Source organism: Symphalangus syndactylus, chromosome 6 (genome assembly GCF_028878055.3).
Source record: "Symphalangus syndactylus isolate Jambi chromosome 6, NHGRI_mSymSyn1-v2.1_pri, whole genome shotgun sequence".
NCBI classification, from domain to species: domain Eukaryota; kingdom Metazoa; phylum Chordata; class Mammalia; order Primates; family Hylobatidae; genus Symphalangus; species Symphalangus syndactylus.
Window position 1 is genome coordinate 98,745,039 of NC_072428.2, and position 27,592 is coordinate 98,772,630.

Here is a 27,592-nt window from a genome sequence, read left to right on the forward strand (position 1 = left end):
CTCACTTCCGCCTCCGCCGGTTTAAGCACCGCCTTTTCGGGGGTTGGGGCCGGAAGTGACGCACAGCCCTAGCGGCAACAACAGTTTTCCACGTGCGCGTAGGGCGCCGGGATCACGTGGGGAGGCAGAAGCCAATGGGGAAGCGTTTCGTGTGGGTCTTCAGAGGTGGTGGCGCCAGCGGCTACCTCCTGCCAGTGAGGAGCTGGCTGAGAGGGGACTGGGCGCCAGCGGTGAAGGAGGAGCGCTAGGTCGGTGTACGACCGAGATTAGGGCGCGCGCCAGCTCCAGGAGGCCGCGGTGAGGGGCCGGGCCCAAGCAGCCGACCCGAGCCGATCGTCAGGGTCGCCAGCGCCTCAGCTCTGGAGGAGCAGCAGTAGTCGGAGGGTGCAGGTGAGTGACGAGGCCGGGGTCGTGGAGAGGGGAGTTCGGAGGGTCCCCGTAGCCCAGGCCTGTCTTTGTGAGCTGACTTGGCCTCGGTGTCCGCCACGGTCGCCGCAGGGACAACGGGCTGCATGGCTTTGACCGAGAGAATGGAAGAACGGAGAGAGCCGCATCACAGAATCGTGTTTTGGGCTGTGGCGCTGGCTTTCACGGGCGCCGGACTAGAGCCCGGGTCTCGGGCAGCTTCTACGGCGGGGCCTGGGCGGGCAGGGAAGGTGCCAGTCGCCTTTAGGTGAAGGTTGGAGGGTCCAGCCCAGCTGCCTCCCGAGGCTGGGGAATAAGGCACGGGCTGCTGGCTGGCGGGGCCGTCTTGGGGATGAGAAGTCTGTACAATACAGAACTAGTCTGCTAAAAAAAAAATCATTAGATGTCCACCTTGAGACCGTGGAATAACGTCTACTGAACCAGTGAGGCGCCTCCCTGTCAGTTTTAGATCCGCCCTTTGACTAGGGAGCAACGTGCAGTTGACGCAGCGTCCATGGGACACACTGTGTTCCTTAAACCGAGAGGTGGTTCTTGATCCTTGGTACCCGTGACTACGAGTGACTCTCTGGAAATAAGTAATCTACCTGCCTGCTAATTACTCTCAGGAAAGGCCGCTGGAGAGGCAGCCAGGCAATTTCCACAAACCGTAGTGTTTTTCGTCAGCATTATTATGGCATCATAGGTTACTAAGGATTCTCGTGGTACCGTATTCAAAAAACAGGATCCATCCCTTCATTTTGAATCTCAAGTCATTGAATACATATTGTCAAGAATTCTAAGTTAACATTTCTTTAATGGTTTAAAGGTAAAAGAAATATTTTAACTACTGAGTTTGAAAGAATCTGCCTTAACCACAGTACAAACTATCAAAGTTCATTTTTCTGGCAGCTTTAGCAGAAATCTTAAATTCTGTTCATCATGAGTTTTAAACAGTATTTAGCCATGCTTCCTGGTTAAACATTTGGGATCTTACATTTGGGAAAAAGACAACATTCTATTGTATTGTCAGTATTAGTATTGTGATATTAAGATTCTCTATTTGCAGTCTTTGGCTCACCTGCTGAAATGAAAGCTGAATTTTTAGAGCGAGTTTAATACTAATTTAGATATACTGGGCTATTTACCTTGGTGCTCCACCTTTTTTTTAAATTTTTTTTTCTGTGAAGTTGAATATTACTTTCAGGATATGAATTCTTGAAAGGAAAGTTGGGATCTTATATTATTTGGTTTTCTTTTTTTTCTTATAATGCTTGCATGTGATGAATCTTCAATATAAACTGGTTAAAAGTCAGTTATTGATAATTTTCTATCTCCTCTGTGTATGGCCAGAGTATTAGTAGACAGACAAAGCCAAGAATTATTTTTGTTCTCAATAAGGTTAAGCCAGTTTGGGAGTTATAAAACTATAAGTGAAATTACATGTGAACAGGTAATAGATACTGTATGCTTACTATTTTGATACTGCATTAGGTTTACCTTGTGTTGGATTTCTTTTAAAAGAAAGAAGTTTTAAGATTAGCTCCATCCATAACATTTTTTTTTCTATTCTGTTTTAGGATATTAGAAATGGCTACTCCCCAGTCAATTTTCATCTTTGCAATCTGCATTTTAATGATAACAGAATTAATTCTGGCCTCAAAAAGCTACTATGATATCTTAGGTGTGCCAAAATCGGCATCAGAGCGCCAAATCAAGAAGGCCTTTCACAAGTTGGCCATGAAGTACCACCCTGACAAAAATAAGAGCCCGGATGCTGAAGCAAAATTCAGAGAGATTGCAGAAGGTAAATAAATGACAATCTCTGAAGTGTCATGGGTATTAACTAGTAAGGAGAATGATAGCTAAGAAGTGTTTGTATTTGAAGGTTTTGTGGAGATGGGAGGTGGAGTGTGATTTATGTATAAATATTGGGTGATTCTCTGAGATTATTTTCTTATCACAGATGCTTTGATTCCTGAATAAATACATGAAAGAATAATAGATAATTTTATTGGTATACGTATCTAAAAATATTGGAAATCTATTCTATATTATTTATAAGATCACTGTTGTTTCTATGACAAAAAGAATTTTAGGTACCCAAAATTCTTATCAACTAACTTATGAAACAGAATATTTTACATTTTAAACATTAAATACTTAAAAATTAAACTAGACTCTAAAGTGCTTTATTCACTTGATCTGCGTTTCAAAGCCGTATTTGTCTTTAAAGAAAAAATTGAAACAAATTTTGACTTCAGACTAGCTCTAAAACAAATTGCACCTGCTGAGCATTCAGTAATTATTGTTGGGTGGAGGTAACTGAGTGGGGAGTTAGAATTAAACAATTTACTTTAGTAAGGAGGTGCAAAATCTTAATTCCTATTAATTGGTTATAGTTGATGGTTTAATTTTTGAATACAATTAATGATTTCACATAAATAATATGAAGATTAAAGAACTCTGTAATTGTTGCCCACATGTTTATTTGTAGTAATGGTAAGATTTAATAACTATTGAATATTACGGATGGCATTGTGCCAACTGCTGATAATACAGCAGTTAATAAGACAGTTTCTGCCTTATTTTATAACTTTGATTAACTTGATGCTTATATTTGTAGTGTTTTGCTTTTATTTCTGTTGTGAAATTCTTCCCTAAAATAATAGTATTCGGTTCACTTACTTGAAGAGATTTGAATGTATGTAATTTTGAATATTTTACCTTCAGTTACTAAAAATATTTTTGTCTCTTTCAGCATATGAAACACTCTCAGATGCTAATAGACGAAAAGAGTATGATACTCTTGGACACAGTGCTTTTACTAACGGTAAAGGACAAAGAGGTAGTGGAAGTTCTTTTGAGCAGTCATTTAACTTCAATTTTGATGACTTATTTAAAGACTTCGGCTTTTTTGGTCAGAACCAAAATGCTCGATCCAAGAAGCATTTTGAAAATCATTTCCAGACACGCCAGGATGGTTCCAGTAGACAAAGGCATCATTTCCAAGAGTTTTCTTTTGGAGGTGGATTATTTGATGACATGTTTGAAGATATGGAGAAAATGTTTTCTTTTAGTGGTTTTGACTCTACCAATGGGCATACAGTACAGACTGAAAATAGGTTTCATGGCTCTAGCAAGCACTGCAGGACTGTCACTCAACGAAGAGGAAATATGGTTACTACATACACTGACTGTTCAGGACAGTAGTTCTTTTTCTGTTCTCACTAAATCCAACTAGTTGACTCTTCCTCATTATCTTTGATGCTAAACAATTTTCTGTGAACTATTTCGACAAGTGCATGATTTCACTTAAAACAATTTGATATAGCTATTAAATATATTTAAGGGTTTTTTTTTTTTGACAAATTCAACATTCAACGAGTAGACAAAATGCTAATTATTTCCCTGATTAGGAAAGTTTCTTTAAAAAACACGTAATTTTGCCTAGTCCTTTTTCTCTACCTGCCCTTGGGCTCACTAATATCACCAGTTTTATTACCAAGAAAATATTGAGTTTACCTGATTAAACTTTAAAAGTTATTGTAGATTTAAATTGTGTGAACCTAATGATTTTTGCAGTGAAACCTTTACTAATTCGAAGTTGCATGTTCTGTAACATCTGTGACTTGGGTTGCAGAATGTACATGAAACTATAATTGAGTCATTCAGCAAAGGAGAACAGTATCTTGGTTAATTGCTACTGAAAGGTTGAGAAAGGGATGGTTTGATACTTACCACAGCCCTGTGCCTTTCTACAGTAGAACTGGGGTAAAGGAAATGGTTTTATTGCCCATAGTCATTTAGGCTGGAAAAAAGTTGAAAACTTAACGAAATATTGCCAAGAGATTGTCATGTGTTTGGTCCCAGGCTAAAAATGATTTTGTAGTGTTGAAATCATAGCTACTTACATATCTTTTTCACATTTCTTTCTTAGTTGTTGGCACTCTTAGGTCTTAATACGGATTTATGTGTTTGTGTGTTTAGTTTATCCTCTCTCTACTCATCTTTATCTAGAGATTGACTAATACCTCATTCTGTTTGTAAAACCAGCCAGTAATTTCTGTGCAACCTTACTATGTGCAATATTTTTAAATCCTGAGAAATGTGTGCTTTTGTTTTTGGATAGACTTATTTCTTTCTTTAGTTCTGCACTTTTCCACATTATACTCCATATGAGTATTAATCCTATGGATACATATTAAATGTCTCATACAACATTGTATGTGAGAGAAATATAAATATTTACAACCTGATATTCGTTGTTGTTTTATTGGTAAAAGTTTATTATGCAACTGCGGAGGTATAGAGGGCATATAAGCTATGGGACATACGCTGATCACAGGCTATATTCATGAAGTTACTTTTGACTAACCTGATAACTCTGATAGGATTTTGTTTGTCATTTGGTAATTTCTACTGCATTCTTACCATCCTCCTCTCACAAATTTTGATAGCTTAAGAATCTTTTTAATTATAATTTTGTTGTATTTGTTTGCTAGGAGTAAGTGTTCTTGCTGCCAGTTCTTTCCTCTTTAGGCGTGGTTGAGAAAAAGCAGAAACTTTACATAAAGCTGTATTTCTTAATCATCTTTAATTTGAAACTTAAGAAAATGAATTTATTCTGTTATATTTATGTAACTTATTTCCTGGAAGTTATATCTACTAGTTTTGTTTGGTAATAATAAAATTAGCTATACCTTGAATTTTGGGCTGAGGATTATCTGTAGCCTATTTTTTAAAAAATCAAGTTTTGAGACATTCCAGTAATATATAAAGCAGAAGAGTGTGGTTTGGGAGATAAATCAGAAAACCACAATCAGGATGTCCTGGAGAAGCTTCAAGGATTGGATTTGGGTGACGTTGCAGAATTCATTCATATTAATTTATTGAAGAACTGCATTGGAAAGCTCTGCTCTTTGCTACTCCCTCCAGGTAAACCGTTTTTAACAAAAGTAACTTTTTCTCAGGCAAGGGACTAAACAAGTCTTGAAAGAAAGGGGTTATTTGGGGGAAGACTTCCCAGTTGAGGGTATTAGGGTGTGAGGTGAAGGCAGAGTAAAGGTGAAGTGAATTTTCACTTGAAGGTCAAGAAGGTGCTGGTGAGAAATGGCAGCACTCCCAGAGTAAAGCCTCCTTATGTTGGCTTGGTGGGAAACAACTGCATGCAGACCACATACTCACCTGTGGGCACCTGCTGGTTAAAAAACCCTGACAATTTAGCCGGGTGTGATGACATGCACATGTCAGATACTCTGGAAGCTGAGGTGGGAGGAGTTTAAGGCTGCAGTGAGCTATGATTGGCCACTGCCTGACAATTTACTGAGAACCATCGCTCCTATTCAAAAAGGAGATCTAATGCAGACAAATAACTGCTGAAGAAACTGCTTTTCTCAGCTATCTGTGCAATTTGATCTAATCCTTCATAAACACATACTGATGTCCAAAGAATGTCAGACATTTAAGGAAAACTGACAGCTAGGAAAAGAAGCCCCAACTATTAGCCCTGACAATATAATTCAGAGATTGAAAGAATTTAAGATTCTAGTATCAGATTTTTTAATAGAATATTGCATTAACAGATGAGGACAGTTCTTAACCTGCTTACTTCAGGATTTCTTTTCTCTAATGATGGTGTCAGAACAGATGAAGTAATGTGAACTCACATTTGGTTTACATTTACATCTAACAACCAAAGTCAATGGGAGGTAACAGATGTGTGGTACGTGTGTTCCCTACCATGCAGGCCTACTTTTTTCTGTGAAATTCATATTCTTCCTCATATCTTAACTTTGTTACTCAACTCCCTCGCAAACTTCTCTCCAGAGGTTGCCCTAATGTGGAGCTACCTAAATATTGTGCAGTTCTCTTTACTGTTATTCATTATGATACACCGTAAGTGGTGAGCAGGATGTTGGGGGTGATTACATTCTTGTGGAAAAAGACAAGCAATAACCATAGGAATAAGTTATAAATTGATAAAGTATGGAAAAAGAAAATGTAGCACAGGAGAGGAGAATTGTGAGGGCAGGCAGGTTGAGGATGTGTTGCAATTTTCGACAGGATTGTCAGTGTTGACCTCATTGAGATGGTAAATTTGAGCAGATACTTGAAGGGAATTGTTTGTACCGAAGGTGGAAGCATATGTTGGAAGTTGTAGGAATGGCAAAGAAGCGCACGTAACTGGAGGCCAGTGAGCAAACCAGAGTAGTAGGAGATGAATTCATAGATAAGAGGGGTTGAAAGCAGCCCTACAGATCACCTAGGGCCTTGTCAACCTTTGTAAAGGATTTGACTTTGGAATGTGATGTGATGGCTGAGCTTGGAGCAGATAAATGACTTGATCTTTAAATCATTTTAAAAGGGTCACTCCACCTGCTTTGTTCAGAATAGACAGAGGGGCAATGGTGGAATAGGGAGACAGTTTGGAGGCTATTTCAGTATTCTAGGATGAGAAATTGTTGCAGCTTGTGCATCGCACGAGGGTGGCAGCAGTGGAAGTGGTAGGAAGTGGTTGGATTCCAGATGTATTCTGCAAGTACAGCTACCAGGATTTGCTTATGGATTAGATGTAGATGTGAAAGACAGAGGAGAAACTGTGATTCTAAGCTTCATGTTCTGAGTAACTGGAAATACAGAGTTGCCTTTAAGATGGGAGAGGCTGCAGAAAGAAGACATTTAGGAGGAAAAATCAGAAGTTCAGCTTAGATATATCAAATTTGAGATGATGAGTAAATGGGTGGAGATATGTCTGAAGTTTGGGAGAGAGAGTGAAGCTGGAAATACACATTTTGGGATTGTCAAAATACGTGATACTTAAAACTTTGAGAGTAGATGAAATTACTGAGGGAATGTGTAGAGATATAAAAAGCAATTGAATAACTGAGTCCCCTGGTACTCTAAAAATGCAAAAAGAAAATGAGGAGACTACAAAGGCATCTGATAAGCAGCAGGCAGTGAGTAATGAGTTTTGTGTCTTGGAAGGAAGTGAAATAAATATATCAAGAAGTAGAAAGCGGCTGGGCATGGTGGCTCACGCCTGTAAACCTAGGACTTTGGGAGGCCGAGGCAGGTGGACTGCTTGAGGTCAGGGGTTCGAGACCAGCTTGACCAACATGATGAAACCCTGTCTCTATTAAAAATACAAAAATTAGCCAGGTGTGATGTCAGGTGCCTGTAATCCCAGCTACTTGAGAGGCTGAGGCAGGAGAATCACCTGAATCCAGGAGGTGGAGGTTGCGGTGAGTTGAGATCATGCCACTGCATCCAGCCTGGATGACAAAGTGAGACTGCATCTCAAGAAAAAAAAAAAAAAAGAAAGTGATCAACTTTGTAAAATACTGCCACTAAATCCAGTAAGATGATGGCTGAGAACTAACCATTGTTGTTTTTAGCAATACTGATATCAAAAATGACCTGGATGCCAATTTCTATCAAGTTGTAGGGGTGAGCCTGATTGAAGCAGGTTTAAAACAGAATGGCAGCAAGATTAAGTGCTCTTAAATCATTTGAAAAAACATTTCTGGACAGAATTTTTATCATGGACTTTTTAGTAGAGTATCAGCTATGATTCAATCCATGTAGCAACAGCTTATTCTTCAGAATGATGTTCTACAGGAGTAAGAAGTATGCTATGAAAAAAATCATGTTTAAATAGATTTGTGAAATCTGGGTTGGGATTCAAACCTTGTTAAATATGTTTCTTTTTAGGTGAGTGCTAGGGTCTGAATGGTTATGTCCTCCCCATATTCCTATAGTATTAGGAGATAGGGCCTTTGAGTAATTAGGTCAGGAGGCAGAATTCTCATGAATGGGATTAGTGCCCTTCTAAAAAGGGCCCAAGGGAGATCACTCATTTTTTCTACCATGTGAGGTTAGAGAAGATCTGTGAGGAAGAGGGCTGTCACCAGACAGTCAATCTGCTAGTGCCTTCATCTTAGACTTCTCAGCCCCTAGAACTGTGAGAAATAAAGTTCTGTTTTTTATAAGCCACGCGGTCTATGGCATCTTGTTTTGCGAGTCTGAACAGACTGAGACAGTGAGCTGCTCAGAATTCTCAACATACTAATCTATGTTGTGAATCTTTGGTAGGGATACCAAATATTGTTTGCCCAATTTACTGGACCGTGGAAACATTTTTACTAAGTACCCTTAACCATATTCAAGTGTGCCACAGTAAGAGCTTGGTAAATACTGGCCTAAATAAAAGTGAAAAAAATTCATATAATAAACCTTTGGAACATGTGCATGAACACGTACCAAAGCAAGGATGATAGCATATATTGTGTTGGTAACTGTGTTGCATTATAAAAAAAAAGTATTTGAATTTACTATGATTGAAAAAGATTATCCTATCAGAGCCCATTATGATGGGCTTTAGCCTACATTTCATCAACAAGCTTTCCTTCTTTTGATCACTGTTGTAGCTACTTGAATAATATTGTTTCCTCAGGACTATTTTACACCTACAATAGCCACTATCAAGCAAATTATAAGAGGATAATTTATGTAAATGAAAACTCCTTTATTATTCTCCCAAGAAAATAAGAGCTAGTAATTTTTGTTGTTATATTTTTACAACAAGACAGTATTTGCAGACAGAAAAATCAAACTGTGACTTTTGATTAAGATAAATGGGAAATCATCTTACAGTCTACTAGGGTTTGGATGTTTGTCCACTCTAAACCTCATGCTGAAATTTGATCCCCAGTGTTGGAAGTGGGGCCTAATGAGAAATGTTAGGGTCATAGGGGTAGATCCCTCATAAATACTTTAATGCCCTTTCTCAGGAGTGAGTTCTTACTTTATTAATTCCCACAAGAGATAGTTGTTAAAAAGAGCCTGACACCTCCCCTGTTTCTCTCCCTTGGTTCCTCTCTCATCGTGTAATCTCCATATATGCTGGTTCCCCTTTGCCTTCTGCCATGAGTGGAATCAGTCTGAAGCCCTCACCAGAAGCAGATGCTGGAGCCATGATGCACAGCCTCAGAAGTGTAAGCCAAATAAACCTCTTTTCTTTAGAAATTACCCAGCTGCAAGTATTTCTTTATAGCTACACAAAACAAACCAAGACAGTCTAATCCTTTTGGTGGCGGCAATGGCTCATCTGGAACAGCCGCTGCAGGGACGCCAGTTGCAGTGGGGGAGGCAAAGCTGGGCTGTGTGCTCCATGGAGACTGCAGGGGCTGGGAACAGGTGGGAGCCCTCTGCTCCCAGGCACACCTGCAGCCACCCTGTGCTCTTAGGGTACCTGGGAAGACCCCTCCCCTTCCAGGCTTGGAAGTGCTTGCTCCCATTCCGTGGACTCCCTGCTCCTAGTGCCTGCTCCAATTTTGGACCAATGTTGAGGCCCAGCCCACATGCTGTCACAACTTGGCCAGGTGTGTGCATGTACTTGGGATGGCACTGACACACCAGCTCCCTGCTGCCTCAGTCCTCATTGGACTTTGGGTGCCAATGAGCATGGCAGGGAGGCTGAGGTGGGGCTGAGGGTGGCTTAGCATGGGCCTGCAGGTGCTCCTCAGTACGGACAGCCATGGTGCCATGGCCAACATGTTGATGATGGCAAGAGGCAGACAGGTTCCTGGTAGGAAGGGGCCGGTCCCCAGTGAAACCTCTCCTTCAAGCCAGGAACAGCGTGAAGCCTGGGGGCTGGACTGCCAGTTCCAGGTGTAGTCTGCCTCCTGGAGTGAGAAGTTATGGTGCTTTTTCTGGACCCCCCCCCGACCCATGGCTAACCATGCACTAATCAGCACACGCTTCCTCCCTTCTGAGCCCATAAAAATCCCAGATTCAGCCAGACTTACACAGATGTGGGGACTACCAGTTGCAGGAAGGAGCTACCTAGTTCGGGTCTTCTTAACTTGTAAGGACTACCTGCCTGTGGAAAGGAGCTACCCACTTGGGGTTCCCTGCGAGCTGTTCTGTTGCTCAATGAAGGTCCTCTCTGCCTCGGTCACCCTCCAGTTGTCTGCATACCTCATTTTTCCGGGACATGGGACAAGAACTCCAGATCCACCAAATGGCGGGACTGAAAGAGCCGTAACACAAACAGGGCCGAAACACGCACTCTCCCACTTGCCATGTTGTGGGAGATGAAGAGAGAAGAGCTGCACCCTTTGGGGAACCCAGACCTAGGGGCTCCCTAACCCATGGCTGTGACACCCTCTTTGGGGCTCTATAGTTCCTGGTGTCTCCAAGCTTCTGGGTGCCACTGTGTTCCCCTTGTCCAGACATGAGTGCCTGCAGCAGAAGCTGTGTGTGGTACATCTGGTCCAGCTGTAGCCTTGCACAGAGCTGGCACCTGTGCCGGCACCTGGAGCTGCCAACCCCACCACAGCAGCTGGCGTTCCTGGCTGTGTGCAGTGGCTGGACCCTGCACTCACTCACACACCCCTTACCATGCTGCACCTGGCTTGCCCTTGGCTGGTTTGGGATCTGGGCCAGTAGCACGAGCTAAGCACAGTCTGCATGGCCAAGTGGGCACAATGACCCCAGTGGGTGTGAGCAATACTCAGGAAGAAGGGGCTGCCGGCCACAGAGGTTTCCAGCTGGCGAAGTGACACCCTAAGGATCCTGTGACACTTTTACTACACCTCTCTCTATACATATTTTGGTGAAATATCCTTCGGTTTTGCAAAATAATGTGATGAACAGAAACAGATTAAAATACTAATATAAATGAATAGTTAATCACAGAGTCTTGCTGGAATTAACAAATTTTTTTACTTTGCATATATGCATAAATGAAAAATTATTCATCTTGTACTCCATGTACACTTTTATAATAAGGTTTCCAGTAAGTGCCTACAAAATGGTCTCATGTTGTGGGAGAACCCAAAGGATTCACTAAAAAATAAATAATTAAAAAAGGGAAAGAAATGAAAAACAACAAATCTAGAAAAGCAATGTGTAGAGTTTTGTTGGGAAAAGTTGCAAATAAATGAGCAGTATTTGGTGGGGTAGTGGGGTCAAGTTTCCTTACTAAGCAGTAATAATTAGTTTAACATATTTATGAAAAATAATATCAGGTGCTGAAATGATGGAGCAATGTCTTCAAAGATCTGAGGGGAAAGTGCTTTTGAACTGAGGCCTAAACACACACATTATTAATCGAGGATGAGACCAAATGAATGCATTTTGAAAATGTAAGAACTGAAAGATTACCACCCACATACCCTTTATAAAAAAAACCTGGCTTTTATTCTACATGACAATGTACAAAAAAAGGAACAATATTGAGGACAAGAGATGATGGCAGCTGAGTTATACACCCTCAGGAGAAAATAAAGCTAGAAGGAAATTGACAGTATATATTAGAATTTGACACTTGAAAGTTTCTTTTGGGAAACAAGAAATATCTTGTTTCATGGATCTAATTACTCAATTTACAATGAAGTTGTTTGCATTATTATATTATAAATGTTTTCCAATCTGTGTAAACAAAGAAGGGAGGATTTAATTATATTTATAGGATAATCATGTGAAATGCACCTAACATCGGGAAATGGAAGGAGAAAGGAAAATGGAAGGTGAAGCGTAAGAAAAGATTAGTGTATTAATTCTATTATCTTTCGTAGTAGGTAATCAACTGACTCTATCTAAAGTTATAAAGCAAAGACTGGTGATTTAAGCACATTATTTTAAATTTTAATGACAAATGGAAGATCTGACAACAGACACAGGTAACATGATAGCTTTTAAGGAATGTGACTGGGAGTCAGGGGAAGATTTACTTTGCATTTTACTTCAATTTGTAATGTTTGAATTTTTGTTTGTGAATGCATGTCTCCCACATTAGTATACTTTTAAGGAAAACAACAACCACAAACGCTGGTGTATCAGTGAGGATGCCTGCAGCAGCAGGTAACAGAAAACCCTAAATTAAATTTAATACATAAAATAAGCTGAGCAATAAAAGACTTATTTTCTTCTCTAACAAGGGGTACAGAGGTCAGGCAGCTCTAGGAATGGTATTCCAGGAATCTGGTTTTGCTTCTTAGTAGCTGTCTTGGCTCTGACCTCTCTGTGTGTTGGCCGCATCCTCAGGCTGGTAATAAAATGATTGTTATGAGAAATGAAACCTTTCCTAGAATGTCCTCAAAACACTTTCCCTCCCATCTTTATTGGCCAGAAATGCTACCTGTTGCTACAAGTCCGTGCCCAAACTAATCACTAGTAAGTGGAATATGATGACCACAACTGATGTAGGTCAACAGTTGAGACCCAGAATTGTGGTCTGGTCTAGTCTCCCCTAAAACTCATCATTACATGGAAAAGCGTGGTGTTTTAGTCTGTTTAGTGCTACTATAACAGCATATCACAGACTGGGTAGCCTATAATAAAGATAAATTTATTTCTCACAGCCCAGATGCTGGGAAGTCCAAGATCAAGGTGCTGGCATCTGGTGAGGGCTTTCTTGCAGTGTCATAACACGGCAGAAGGTATCATATGGGAGAAAGAGAGAGAGAGAGAGAGAATTCATCTTTTTATAAGGGACCTACTCCCATGATAATGGCATTAATTCATTCATGAGGACAGACGTCTCATGACCTAGTCACCTCTTAGAGGCCACACCTCTCAATATTGTAACATTGGGGATTAAGTTTCCAACATATGAACTTTGGGAGACACATTCAAATGGTAGCAGGTGGATACCAAGAAAAAAAGACATTATATTAGAGGGGAATGAGAGAAGGATGTGTATCCTACAACCAGTTGAATATTAAAACTTAAAAACAGACCTCACTGGTTTTTAACATCTTTATTTTCTTTATGATTTCTTCTTTACTATTAGATTATTTATATTTTTTAAAAAGGATTGGGCTCTTTTTGTACCCATGAATGACGGCTGGGTTTTTTTTTTCAGTTAGGAACAAACCTCACCTTAAATACTATGGAATCTTGGCCTTGGTAGATGACATTTTTGGTTCCAACTATTTGGGACAGATTCCAAAGTTTCATGATGTAATAATTTATGATTTTTTTGAAGTATAAAATTGAACTGCAATTGCATGCCTTAATAGTCTACTCTTCACTCAGGTGGTAAGCGAGCATAGCTACCAATTCAACATCTATGTATAAAGATGTCTTTGGGTGGTTTGTAAATAAAATGATCTTTATCTTCGGGTAAAGATTACTTTACGTAGGCATTGATAAATGGTGTTCATTACATTAGAGATCCGAGTCTCTTTAATCAAGGTCAATACTTTTTTTTTTTTTTTTTGCCTGGAATTGGTTGTGATCATGGCTCCTTTACTCAATCAAATCTTTTGCTGCCCACCTTTCTCCACTCTGCCTCATCCTGCCATGGTCACACCTAAATTTCCCTCATCAATTTGAATACTGGCTTTGAATTTGAAACTACTGGCCTTTAGGGAGTCAAATCTACACCTGGATTATTTCCCTTAGCCTTGGCCCTGGAAACTCCTTGTTTTCACTCTTTCCCAAACAATTGATGCTGTTGAGGTCCCAAGGATGCCTCTGGTCGTGTCTTTTTGAGTTGTGACACATTATGCAATTATCACTCACTAAATTTTCAGTTTCAATCAGTATTGCAGACACTTTCAACCATTCAACTTTAGGCTTAATTTCATATTATTTAAATATAATTTCATATTATTTAAATATAATTTCATATAATAATTACTTGAAGAAGCATTACGTGATTCATTACATATATTAGGGAAAAGTCATTACAATTCTCCACTGACATTTCACAGTTTACTTTTAGTTACAACTAAGTGTATTAATATGTAGGTAATAATTTAAAAGTGTTACAATATTTTCTTGTTTTAAGTAAATTTTACCTTAGCATTTTCTAAATGATTATTCTAGGATAGGTCTTACATTACATATTTCATAATTAGAAATGGAAGGGATGGTGTTTGCTAATGAATATTATTTGGTTCTTTCTGTTCATTTTTATCTTTTAGGTAATACTGGTTCTTATTCTCTGACACATAGATCAGTAATATAGGCCCATATAGATCTGGGACATAAGATATGGAGAACAACATTTTTCTTTGCTTATCAGGGAGGGTTATGATCCATTCATCTCTGTTCCCTTCTCTGTGTAGGTAAAAGAGTCTATTAGTCAGCATCAGTTAATTGATGCTGTGATAACCACCCCAAAATCTTAGTGACTTCCACTATAAACATTTTTTTTCTCCTTCATACAAAATCTGCTGTGGGTCCAGGTTTCTTTCCATGTCAGCTGTCTCCCACCTGATAAGACATCAGTGCTGACTCATAAATTACGACTCTACAAGCTTAATGCAAGGCTTTTTTGGCTATCAGAGAAAGAAATAAGAGTCTCCCATTGTCAAATGCTTTGGCCTGGAAGTGACACATATACTTCACCCCACTGGCCAGGTATGGTCTTATTATGCTATCTAAGAGAAGGGATGTGGAAGTGTAATCTTTTATGTGACTGGGAGGTAGAGTAGAGTTGGAAAATGGTACATGTTAGCAGTATCTACCTCAGAGAGGTACTTTCTAGGTCATAGAAAATTTTTCAGGAGACAGATGATCTCCAATTTTGCAACAGTAAATATACACATCATAGTAATTGTGTGAAAGTAAACAGGGCTACACCAATGGAATGTATGTGTTTTCTATACAAGAATAGAATAGGTAAGGGCAATAGAACATTCTAGAGTAAAATGTATTTCAAATTCATTTCCTTAAATGATGGAATAGTACTATCAAAATAAAATATTTCTAATAACTTTATTATAGATAAATTCTATATTTTGTATTTTTACATAAGGGATAGCTGTAAACCAGCATTTTCCAAAGTGTGCTCTATTTATGTTAAATGAAAATAAGAATTTTATAGTGAAGTATGGGAAACTCCCCGTTTCAAAAATTTCCTTATTACATGAAGATTTCTCAAAGTGGTTAATATGCTAATTTTCACTGGAAGTCCTGAAGCAGATACAGTTTGAGGCATTTCTAAATATATATAATCAAGAAAACTTTTTTCAAGGAGCATCTCTGTGGACCAATTAAGTAAAAGAATAATTCTGTGTAATGCTCTTCGGAAACTCTAGACTAGACATACCTTTAAAAACCTAATTAAAGAACTAACTTTTGTAGTAAGGGTAAGGGCAAACCCCTAAAAACTTTACTTTAAAAGCTTGCCATGAACAAGTGTTAGAATGAATGTTTCTTATGGAGCTACTATGGGCACTAAAGCAAATTTACTAAAAGAGTGATTTGACGAGAAAGTCATGACCTTAAAGTGCAAAGTATGTGTGTATAGTATTACCTTGCTTTTGTTTGTTACGAACACTAGGAAACTCCAGATTAAAGTTAGATACTGGTCCTAAAGACAGAATACTCGTGATTTAAGAGATACAATACACATCCATCTTAGTGAGCAGGAGCATGAAAGTCCTTTTCTTATTCTTGGAGTGCTTATTAACTTCTGTGTTTGCCTGCCACCTGGAAAATGATATAAAATTATGAATATAAAAGGCTAGTACTGGGGAAATTAGAAACTTCACCTAGATAGAAAAAAAGGACAAAGATAATTGCACTCACTCATTCATAGCTTGTGCTCTTCTTTCTTCATAAAGAAATTGAAGTAATCTAAAAAGAACTCCCCAAGTTTCCCCATCATCCTTCCATAGCAGTGGCTTCACTTTCTCTGCCTTTCTGTAAGTCGCACTACCAGTAACAAACTATTAATAATCCCACTTACAGCTGTCCCCTCCACGGTACACTGGATCACCTCACTCAGGGCTTTCAAGGGCACTGCTCCAGAGATTATTCCCCTCTCCTTTCTCCCTTCTTCTCCTATGTTACTTGTTTTTTTCTTTCCATTCAATAGTTCCCCAGCAAACAAAGCTGTTGCCATTTCTGTCAACAAATTTTTCTTTGGACTCCACTTATTCAACCAATTGTGGTCTCATTTCTTTGCTCTCCTTTGTAGCAAAACTTTTTCTAAGAGTTTTCAATCCCACCATGCCACCAAAACTTCCCTTGTCATGGTTATCAATGCGTTGCACATTGTGAAAGCAATGTCAGATAATGAATAAATCGGTCATTTCTCCGACCTAATCTTACGTACAGTTCAACACTTTCCTCCTTGATAGTCTTTCTTTACTTATGTCCCAGAACACTGATCTCTGGGTTTTTCCTTCCTCCATTGGTTGCTCCTTCTCGGTGTCTTTTGTTGATTCCTCTTCCTCTCCTTTGCATCTTCTCAGTTCTGGTTCTTTCTGTCCTCTCTCCCCTCCAGTTCTTTCTTATCTCCTCCTTTTCCCTCTTCTCCTTTTTGAGTCTCTTCCCCTTCCCCTTCCCCATTCCCTTTCCTTTCCCTTCCTTCCTCTTCTCCTTTCATCATGTCCATTCTCTTCTACTCCTGGTTATACTCATTCCTTTGGTGAACTCTTTTCATCCCATAGTTTTAACCATCAACATGCCTGCCACTTCCAAATTTTTATCTCCAGCCAAGATTCATATATTCAAAACTGCAGATTCATATATCCAACTGTCCACTTAACATGTCTAATGTGGTATCGTGGATATTCCAACTCTGACCTGCTCCAGCTCAGCTGATTGTAAAGCCATCCTTCCAGTTGTTTAGGTTAAAACCCCAGAGTGATTCTTGATTTCTTTCATACTCTTAGCACTCAAACTCCATAGGCAATCCCACTGGCTTTGCCTGCAATATATTTTCAGTATCTGACAGCTTCCTATCAACTCCAATGTTAGTACCAGCACCATCTTTCATATGGATTATTAGGTAAAAGTAAGTTTTCATTCTTTACCCCTTATTAGTCTGTTATCAAGCCAGCAATGAGAGTTATTCTTTTTAAAGATACATGAGAACTTGTTATTCTTCTGCCTAAAGCCTTACTTTCACTCCCTCCCCATTCCTAGTAAAAGCTAAATCATTTACAATAGTCTACAAAGTCCTACACAATCAGCTTACCTTCTCTTTACCTCACTGATTTTATCTTTGCCTGCTTTTCCCCTTTGTATTAGTCAGGGTTCTCTAGAGCGACAGAACTAATAGGGTATATATTATAAATAAGGGACTTTATTAAGGAGAATTGACTCACACGATCACAAGGTGAAGTCTCATGATAGTCTGTCTGCAAGGTGAGGAGCAAGGAAGCCAGTGGTGGATCAATCTGTGGCCAAAGGCTCGAGAGCCCCTGGCAAACCACTGGTATAAGTCCAAGACTCTAAAAGCTGAAGAACTTGGGGTCTTATGTTCCAGGGCAGGAAGCATCCAGCACAGGTGAAAGATGAAGGCCAGAAGACTCAACAAGTCTACTCTTCCATATTCTTCTGCCTGCTTTATTCTAGCTGCACTGGCAGCTGATTAGATGGTGCCCACCCAGACTGAGGATGGGTCTGCCTCTCCCAGTTCACTGACTCAAATGTTAATCTCCTTTGGCAATACCCTCACAGAACATCCAGGAACAATACTTTGCATCCTTTAATCCAGTCAAGTTGACACTCAGTATTAACCATCACACCCTTCTTCATTCTGTACTAGCCAGACAGGAATCCTCAGTCTTCCAGGAACATGCCAGGCATGCTTTCTCTTCAGGGTCTTTGCACAAGCTGGTCCCTCTGTTTGGAGCATTCTTCCATTATACAGCCAATCGCTTTAGCTTCTTCCAGTCTTGGCTCACCTGTCACCTCTTCAATGGGGCCTTGCTGGCCACCCTATTTAATACCACACTGTGTCCCTCCTCTCACATTCTCTATCCCTTTATCTTACTCTGTTTTTATTTTCACACGACACTTATCACCTTATTTGATTACTTATTATGTTATTATCTGGTTCCTCCTGATAGAATATAAGCTACTTGGAGGTAGGAATATTTCACTGTTGTGTCTCAAGTGCCTATATCTGTGACTGGTATAGGGCTAATTTTCCATAACTATTTAGTGAATAAGCAAATTAGATGTCATATGTGTATATCTCATAATTTGATTTTCTGAAACATTACAAAATCCTTTACTTATATGATATAATAGATTCATCTGCATTGGGACATCTTCCTTACACCAAATAAATGATATCTGTTAATAAAGATATTGGGATTTAGATTTAGTCATCCACAAATTTTTTTTACATTTAAAAAAAAAATTTTTTTTTTGAGATGGAGTCTTGCCCTATAGCCCAGGCTGGAATGCAATGATGTGACCTCGGCTCACTGCAACCTCCGCCTCTTGGGTTCAAGAGATTCTCCTACCTCAGCCTCCTGAGTAGCTGGGATTACAGGTATGCACCACCACACCTGGCTAATTTTTGTGTTTTTAGTAGAGACGGGGTTTTGCCATGTTGGCCAGGCTGGTCTGGAACTCCTGGCCTCAGGTGATCCACCCACCTTGGCCTCCCAAAGTGCTGGGATTATAGGCATGAGCCACTGTGCCCAGCTCACAAAATGCTTTTTTAATCCCAAATGATAACATCTCTTTTTCTATAATTTTTCTATCATTATTTTTCTTCCAGATATTTTAGTGTGAGAAAATAATTTTCTGTTCAAATGCCATTGTCCAAACTGTCAGAGATACTATCTTATAAGGAATTATGATTGGAAGGAAACAAAATCAGTTTATATATCAACACTGGTGGATCTTGAGATACTTAGAAAACTAGGACACATCCCGTCAGTTATGAGATCAGAGGGGAACTTAAAAGAAAAAAGACTTTTACCTTGTTAGAAAGTTAAAATCAAGTATGAACTCTTTTTATGTAGACACCTTTTCTGTGAGTTTATTTTTTAAGGACTTTTAGTTATTTATTTATTTTTTTTTCAGAGACAGTCAGCCGGGCAGTGGCATGATCATGATCATAGCTCACTGCAATCTTGAACTCCTGGGTTCAAGCCATCCTTCAGCCTCAGCCTGGACTGCAAGGCATATGCCACCACACCTGGCTAATTTTTTCATTTTTATGTTCTTTTTTTTGTAGAGACAGTCTCACTATGTTCCCCAGGCTGGTCTTGAATTCCTGGCCTCAAGTAACCCTTGCATCTCCACCTCCCAAAGTGCTGGGATTACAGGCATGAGCCACCATGCCCAGCTGAGGACCTTTAAAAGAGCAACTCCTCCCTGTCTCAATTCCTCTGAGCTGCTTGTATTGGCACAGTGACATGCAACTGAAATTTCATTTTCAAGCCATAATAAATGGTATACCGAAAATTTCCCCTATTTGTTAGTTACAAACAAAACAATTCTTTCTTTTCCTCCACTTCTAGAATATTTTCAAATTGGTCATATAGGAGGTCAAAAGAAGTCTCTATGAATTCATGTTTAGACAATCTATAAAGTATGTTTCAGCTGGGACTGCTAACAGAAAAGACTGATGTGAACCTGATATCACCAATGGCTACTTTATGGGACCTGAAAAAGAGCTTCATAGAGGATTTCAGAGCCATTTAGCCCTAGATCCAGCTATGCCTGAAGCCATCTTTCCTTGAACACTTCAGTTATGTGAGACAAAAAAGTCTCCTTTTCACTTAAGCCAATTTGAATTGAATTCTAGCACTTGCCACTCACATGGACCCTTTATCAAGTGTCAAGAGCAACAAGGAGTTACACTGAGTTTCCCCATAGAAGGAAGGAGAAAGATAGAAGCACATGGGAAGCTAATGTTTATATCTCAAGATAGAAACTGCTGCCCAGGTGGAGAGAAAAATCCCCTGAGGTTGGAAGGACGCAGGGTATCTGATTAATAAATGGCAGGGCTTTCCTCCTACTCAGCTACCCTGGAGGATTCCATAGAGATGGCACATGCATGCCTGTGATTTGTTCCTTAAGTGCCTCAGCCTTAAGAGCAGTAGTAACGCCTGTGACCAATCCTGTGGTCAGTGTAGGGTATAGGGCTCCCAAAATATTGTGCCATGGCCTGACAGGGTTATCCAGTTGCCTCAGTGTGCTGTAAAATTTTTTTCATTTTTACTGTATTCCCTGATGTAAAAAAAGAGATTGGAAAGCACTAGAAGAAGATTGCCATGTGAGGTTTCTATCGTAGAGCTTGTAGTAGGCAAATCGTCATCCTCCAAAGATGTCCATGTCCTAATTCCTAGAACCTGCTAATATGTTGGGTTACCTGGAAAGGGGGAATTAAGGTGGCAGATAGAATTAAGTTTGTTTAATCAGATGGCTTCAAAATAAGGAGATTATTCTGGATTATCCGTGTGGACCCAGTGTAATCACAAGGGTTTTTAAATGGGAAAGAGGGAAGCAGAAGAGTTAGAATCTCTGGGAGATGGCATCATCCTGAGAAAGACGGGAGCTGCCCTTGCTGGCTTTGAAGATGGAGGAAGGGGCCACTAACTGGGGAATACAGGCAGCCTCTTGAAGCTGGAAAAGGTAAGAAAATGAATTCTCTCCCATGGTCTCTAGAAAGGAACATGGGCCTTCCTGACACCTTGACTTTAGACCACTGAGGCCCACTGTGGACTTCTGACCTTTGGAACTCTAATTAATAAATTTGTGTTGTTTTTGTCCACTAAGTATGTGGCACATTGTTACAGCTGCAATAGGAAACTCATAAAGTGTCCTATGGATGGAAGTTCTGTGCTTGATGGCAATGCAGGCAACAGCAAGAGGATCAGTAACAATGATGACAGATGTGGACTAAGGGCCAGGCCTGCCCAATTTTGCTATTATTGTGTTAGTCCTAGGATTCCTGTAGATTTCTCAGAGGGATGGCAGGTGCATCCATAATGGTGATGTTGACCATCCATCAGCAGGTAGGAGGGAGATCCAAACCAGATTTAAGTTGATTTGGAAAGTTAGGTTCTTGGACCAGAATGTCATGGAACAAATTTATACCCAATAATATGCCTTATCAATTATGTAACATCAATTTTGAATCTTATTCACTCATACTCTCTTGAAGTCACTTTTTGAACCAATTACCAATATCATGTCTTTTTTTTTTCTTTTGAGACAGGATCTCACGCTGTTGCCCAGGCTGGAGTGCAGTGGTGTGATCTTGGCTCACTGCAACCTCTGCGTCCCTAGTTCAAGCGATTCTCATGTCTCAGCCTCCTGAGTCATGGGGATTACAGGCGTGTACCACCATGCCTAGCTAATTTTTGTATTTTTAGTAGAGACAGGGTTTTGCCATGTTGGCCGGGCTGGTCTCAAACTCCTGGCCTCAAGTGATCCGTCCGCCTTGGCCTCCCAAATTGCTGGAATTACAGGTGTGAGCAACCACTCCCAGACTGAATATCATGTCTTTACAAATGTGTCTGTCTTTTTTTCTGGAGAATTTCTACTACTTGAATTTTATGCACTTCTCCCATTTGATGTTATTCTCAGCAGCAATAACACTACTTCATCTGTGTTGATTGTCACTAAACTTTGGTGATCTCTTTTTCAACTTGCTTCCACTTTGAGCAGCACTCAATTAACTACAAAACTCATCTCTTCTCCTATTATTGACCACCCCTCCTACTTGCATGAATGTCTTTAGGCTCAAAGTCTCCTCATCCCTCTTTCCATTCTCATTTCTGAGGACGTTGTGTGGTCTTGCTATCTTAAAGGCACAGAACATCATAAAAGACTATGAATTTATTCTTTATTATGGTTATAACCAAACTTCTTACTCTCTAAACTCTGTTGTTGCAGTTTGTTTAAAGCTTTCTTTTTATTAGTCTCTGACTTTACTTTCTTCCTACTACTTTTCCACTGAATTATAAGCACCACATTATTAAAAATGATTATCATTTTGTTATTGATAGCCTAAAGCTTTTAATTAGAAGTTGATTTGTAACAGTTTATATAGTTGCTGCTGCATAATAAAAATGCAGAAACATTACATTCAATTTCATTTCAGAAAGGAGCATACTACTAATTGGCTCGAAAGCTCTTGTATTGGTGGTATGTAGTCACATGTTTGCCAAAGTCTCTTTTATTTTTCCATTTACTCTGAGTAGTGATGAGAAACTGTAGACTAAAGTCTCAGATACTTAATTTTATTTGTTGACTGCGACTGGGTGGTCGGTTGCTGTTTTTCACTTATGTTGAAGTATTTTCTATAATAAACTACCATGTAAAGAGTAACTTTGCAGTCTTAGTGCTATTATTTCTTATAAAAATCACTTGGTATATATTGTCCTAATTGCAGTTTAAGATGTAGCATTTGTTTTAATCAGCTGGATTAAAAAATATGTTGCCCAAGGGTGAAAACTTTTTTTCAAAATTGTCAAATTCTTTATTTTTTTTCACTATTACTAGGAAAGAAGATAAAATCACCCTTATTCTATTTAACTTACTGCCTGAGGGACAGGGTTTTTTTCATTTAATTTCACTGATGTATTAGCATTTGTGACACAGCAGAAGCTGGAACATTACAAATGTCTGTAATTGTTTGCATTGCTGTAGGGAATATAATGTTGTTAATATCTATTACTGGACTAAATGAATGAATTAAGTAGCCAGAAACAAATATGATTGTCAAGCATGATTTGGTTGGTGTATAGCTTTGGAACAGCTGCCAAATTTAATATGGAGGGTGGAGGAGGGGTTCACATTTGCAAATACCAATGTTAGACACCTCTGCTTCCCCACTAGATGGGGGCCGTGCTTTGCTGTAAAGCTGTGTAGAGCCTGGATGCTGCAGTGTGGTGTAAAATGATCTACAGATTTTTTCTTTTCCTTCTATGTTCTGTTGCTGTCTTTCTATTGTTAGCTATTATTTGTGCCTCATGCATGCTTTTGCCCTTTGGAGTGGGCCATAAAAGAGAGGATTAAATTAGAAGGAGGGACCAGAGGGTAGAACGAGTGCTAGCCTAAGTTCCACTGTGGAAAGGCTGAGATTTTCCTTCTATTTTCCTCACTGGTTTCCCCTGCCTTGCTTTTGGGTGTACGGTTGTGCCTGGTTGCCTGGGGCCTGTCTTTCTTGGGTGCACCTGGTATATTTTGAAATATACCTTTGCAGTGTCCTGTTTCCTCACATAGATTTGGATTCCTATTTGGGTTCATCAAATACTGTGCTCATTGAGCAGCTTTTATGTATTAGGTACAGTGCCAAGCATTTTCACATCAGCCATCTCATTCTCACAATTCTGTGGAGCTGAGGTTATGATCCATTTTTCAGCCAGGTGGCAGTTAGCTATTCTGGAAAGGTAATATGCTAAACATGTCTTCTAAATTGGCATGCTTGTGAACATTTCCACAATATTTCAATATTGTGGCCCAATAAATTCAGAGTATGTGGGGACAGGCATTATTAAAAAGGCCTATTTATTGTAGGACTTCCCTGATTCTTTAACAGTGACTAATGGCCATTGAAAGTCCTCACCCTGTCACTCATCCCATTAATGATATTTCTACTACCTTTGGATGCAAAACTCTTCCTTAGGTGTCTGTGGTGTCTACGGACGTCCTAATATAGAACAAACATTCTTCTGGAAGATCAAATGTTCCCATTAAAAATGCTACTCAGAATACTGCTAGTTCTAGCCAGCATCTTCACAGCACTTACAGGGAAGAAAGAGATCAGCAGGGAGCCAAATCCCCAGAATAGCAGGTGAATTGTCAATCTTCTTGGCAGGAAGTAGGATGGAAGCAACCAACGATGGCATCTTTATTGTGTCACTTTTGTTTTCTTTCTTTCTTCTTTCTTTCTTTCTTTCTTTCTTTCTTTCTTTCTTTCTTTCTTTCTTCTTTCTTTCTTTCTTTCTTCTTCTTTCTTTCTCTTTCTTTCTTTCTTTCTTTCTTTCTTTCTTTCTTCCTTTCTTCCTTCCTTCTTTCCTTTCTTTCTTTCTTTCTTTCTTTCTTTCTTTCTTTCTTTCTTTCTTCTTCTTTCTTTCTTTCTTCTTCTTTCTTTCTCTTTCTTTCTTTCTTTCTTTCTTTCTCTTTCTTTCTTCCTTTCTTCCTTCCTTCTTTTCTTTCTTTCTTTCTTTCTTTCTTTCTTTCTTTCTTTCTTTCTTTCTTTCCTCTCTCTTTCTTTCTCTTTCTTTCTTTCTTTCTTTCTTTCTTTCTTTCTTTCTTTCTTTCTTTCTTTCTTTCTTTGTTTCTTCTCCCTCCCTCCCTCCCTCCCTTCCTTCCTTCCTTCCTTCCTTTCTTCCTTCCTTCTTCTCTCTCTCTTTTTCTTTCTTTTTTTTTTGAGACTGAGTCTCACTCTGTTGCCCAGGCTGGAGTGCAATGATGTAATCTTGGCTCACTGCATCCTCCACCTCCCAGGCTCAAGAGATTCTCCTGCTTCAGCCTCCTGAGTAGCTGGGATTACGGGCACACATCACCATGCCTGGCTTTTTTTTTTTTTTTGTATTTTTATAGAGATGGGGTTTCACCATGTTGGCCAGGCCGGTCTTGAAATCCTGACCTCAGGTGATCTGCCTGCCTCGGCCTCCCAAAATGCTGGGATTACAGGCATGAGTCACTATGGCTGGCCTTGTGTCACTTTTCATAGCATATATATTAGGAGGTCAGTATCTTCTAGTACTTCATCAGGTTTAATGACTGGCATTACCTGGAAAGTTCTTCTCCTCTAATGTCAATTCCTAGATTATGGATTATGGCTTTCAGTTGTCCCAGGTTGTCCTGAATCTAATGGCTATATTTATTGGAAATCATGGATATTAACATATACTTTCTCATCTAAGGGCTGAATTGTGTGAGCTATTAAACAGCCATGTTTCAGTAAATCAAATACTCCGTTTCACATTGAGGCTTATCGAGATGAGGAAAATAAAACTGTGAGTTTCCAAATTCTCCAAGGACAAGGATCTTTGGAACTCTGCCCTAGAAATGCTGGAGTCATCTTCAGATAAGACCTAACATCAGTACCCTCACTGACTGCCTGACTTGATGCTAGGCTTAGCTCACAGGCTCTTTTCCTCTCTCTTGGTTATTTTCTTTTTCTTTTCTTTTCTTTCTCTCTCTCTCTCTTTCTCTTTCTTTCTTTCTTTCCCTCTTTCTTTCTTTCTCTTTCTTTTCTTTTTCTTTCTTTCTTTCTTTCTTTCTTTCTTTCTTTCTTTCTTTCTTTCTTTCTTTCTTTTTCTTTCTTCCTTCCTTCCTTCCTTCCTTCCTTCCTTCCTTCCTTCCTTCTCTTTCCTTCTTTCTTTCTCTTTCCCTCCCTCCCTTCCTTCCTTCCTTCCTTCCTTCCTTCCTTCCTTCCTCCCCCCCTCCCTCCCTCCCTCTCTCTTTCTTTCTTTCTTCTTCTTTTTTTGTTTTTAAATCAAGGGGCTTTTCGGCCTTCTTTGCCCCTTAAGTTTGGTTGGTACCAATGCAGTTCACAGATTTCAGTGGTGAATCTTGATATAAAGTATTGGAGTTTTGATCCTTTCTTTCTTTCTTTTTTTTTTTTTTTGAGTCTCACTCTGTCACCCAGGCTGGAGTGCAGTGGCATGATCTCAGCTCACTGCAACCTCCGCCTCCCGGGTTCAAGTGATTCTCCTGCCTCAGCCTCACGAGTAGCTGGGACTACAGGCACCCGCCACCACACCCGGCTAATTTTTGTATTTTTTAGTAGAGACAGGGTTTCACCATGTTGGCCAGGCCAGTCTTGATCTCCTGACCTTGTGATCCACCTGCCTCGGCCTCCCAAAGTGCTGGGATTACAGGCGTGAGCCACTGCGCCCGGCCTTGATCCTTTCTTTCTTAGAAGGCCTCTGAGCTACTTGTGCAAATTTGTTCATATCCTTCAGGACACTTCAGAAGTCTCACTTTGCCACAACCCCCATCATATACATGTATATTATTTATTGTATTTCTGCATCATTGGATATCTTATTATCAAAAGCCCCAAACAAGCAAAAACAACTTCTTGTAACAGGATACTAAATGCAACACTTCCTGTTGTGTCAGAGGAAGGCCGAGGCCACAAGGCTGGGAGCAATACAGCGGTGTCAAGTACTCCGCAGTCTAAAGCAATGGACCAGACATGCAAAGACATGCGACCTCTGGTTCTGCCGCCATTGTTCCAATGACCACCTCAGGTCTACAGAAGAGAAGCAAGGAAGATGCAGAGTGAGGATGACTTTGTAGACACTTAACCTGGCTCTGTTGTCCCCACCCAACGTGCACTTCAGGAAAACTGAAATCTGACCGCTGTTGAAAGATCTCATGGGAGAAGGTATGGCTAGAGCTGCCCCAGGACTTCGGGGAAGGAGACAGGACTGTGCTGGGGATGGCCTCTTCTTCCAGGGTTTGGGGAGCAGGGGTGCATCAGTATCTGGCTAGATATGGATACTGTGGAAGGCAACTGGACTGGGTTGCCTTGAGAGGGTCTTCATCCTAGAGGAATGCTTTGCAGGTCAAAGTCACCCCAACATAAGAGCAGAGTACTGGGGGCTGAGCAGGAAGTTGAACAGCACCTGCTGGAGGAGTCCCCCAGCATCAAAGGAACTACAGAGAAGAGATCCTTTGAGTCATGGGGAGTAGCCTCTAAAGATACTACTGAAGTCCTCCATGAGAGTTCTCTTGGGCCATTTTCTCAGCCCAGTGGGCCCCAAGGCAAGATTACAACTGTACCCAGGTGTAAAGCCTTTTGGGACCTTCTCACTCCTCCTTCTTCTCTCACTGTGGCTCCATCCAGAGGTCCCAGAGTGTCATACTAAGTATAGCAAGGATGAGAAAGAAGTGGGACGTTCTGCACTTCTCCACTGCAGGATTTTTGGCCTGAGGAAGGAAGAAGAGAGCAAAACTGGATAAAAGACTAAAGTGTTAGTAGTAAATTTGGTCAGATATTTTATTGCCTAAAATGCTCAGAGGGCTTTAAATTACCTGAGACTGACCTGAAAATATACAGGGCCTGCTTAGGGTTTCCTTCAAGGACACAGAAGAGCAAGCTGTGAGAGCCAGTGTGAGTCACTGAGGGGAGCAGGAATGGCTGTCCTCTGCTTGCACTCTTTGAACTTGTCAATCTGTCACAAGGAAATCACATTAATGGGATGTTTTTCTGCTACAAATAGCTTTTGTTTTCACATTTTAATTACAGGGCTAGATTTTTCTTGATTTCTAAATTATTCAAAGACCTGGGCAAAAGGGAAAATAAAAAATAATGTTGTTTCAAAAAATGTCCTTGAAATTCCAAGCAGCCTGTTAGTTGGGAGAGGTGGGGTAGAAAGGAGAGACCATGTATGTTTGTCCCCATACTTCCCACGACATGACCAAACTGGACCCATGGGTCCAGTTCGTCCAACAATGAATTCTGAACCCTGTAAAGGTTTTGTTCTACTGGGAGGCACTATTCAGG

General features: G+C 40.0%; 1 protein-coding gene across 1 annotated transcript; it reads left to right on the forward strand.

Annotated features, from left to right (window-relative positions):
* Positions 1–32: 32 nt before the first annotated feature.
* On the forward strand, positions 33–4,661 carry DNAJB9 (DnaJ heat shock protein family (Hsp40) member B9). Its single transcript, XM_055283709.2, has 3 exons — positions 33–390; positions 1,983–2,209; positions 3,164–4,661. Exons 2-3 carry the CDS (start codon positions 1,993–1,995, stop codon positions 3,613–3,615), a joined length of 669 nt encoding a protein of 222 aa, XP_055139684.1. The 5' UTR covers positions 33–390; positions 1,983–1,992; the 3' UTR covers positions 3,616–4,661.
* Positions 4,662–27,592: the final 22,931 nt, after the last annotated feature.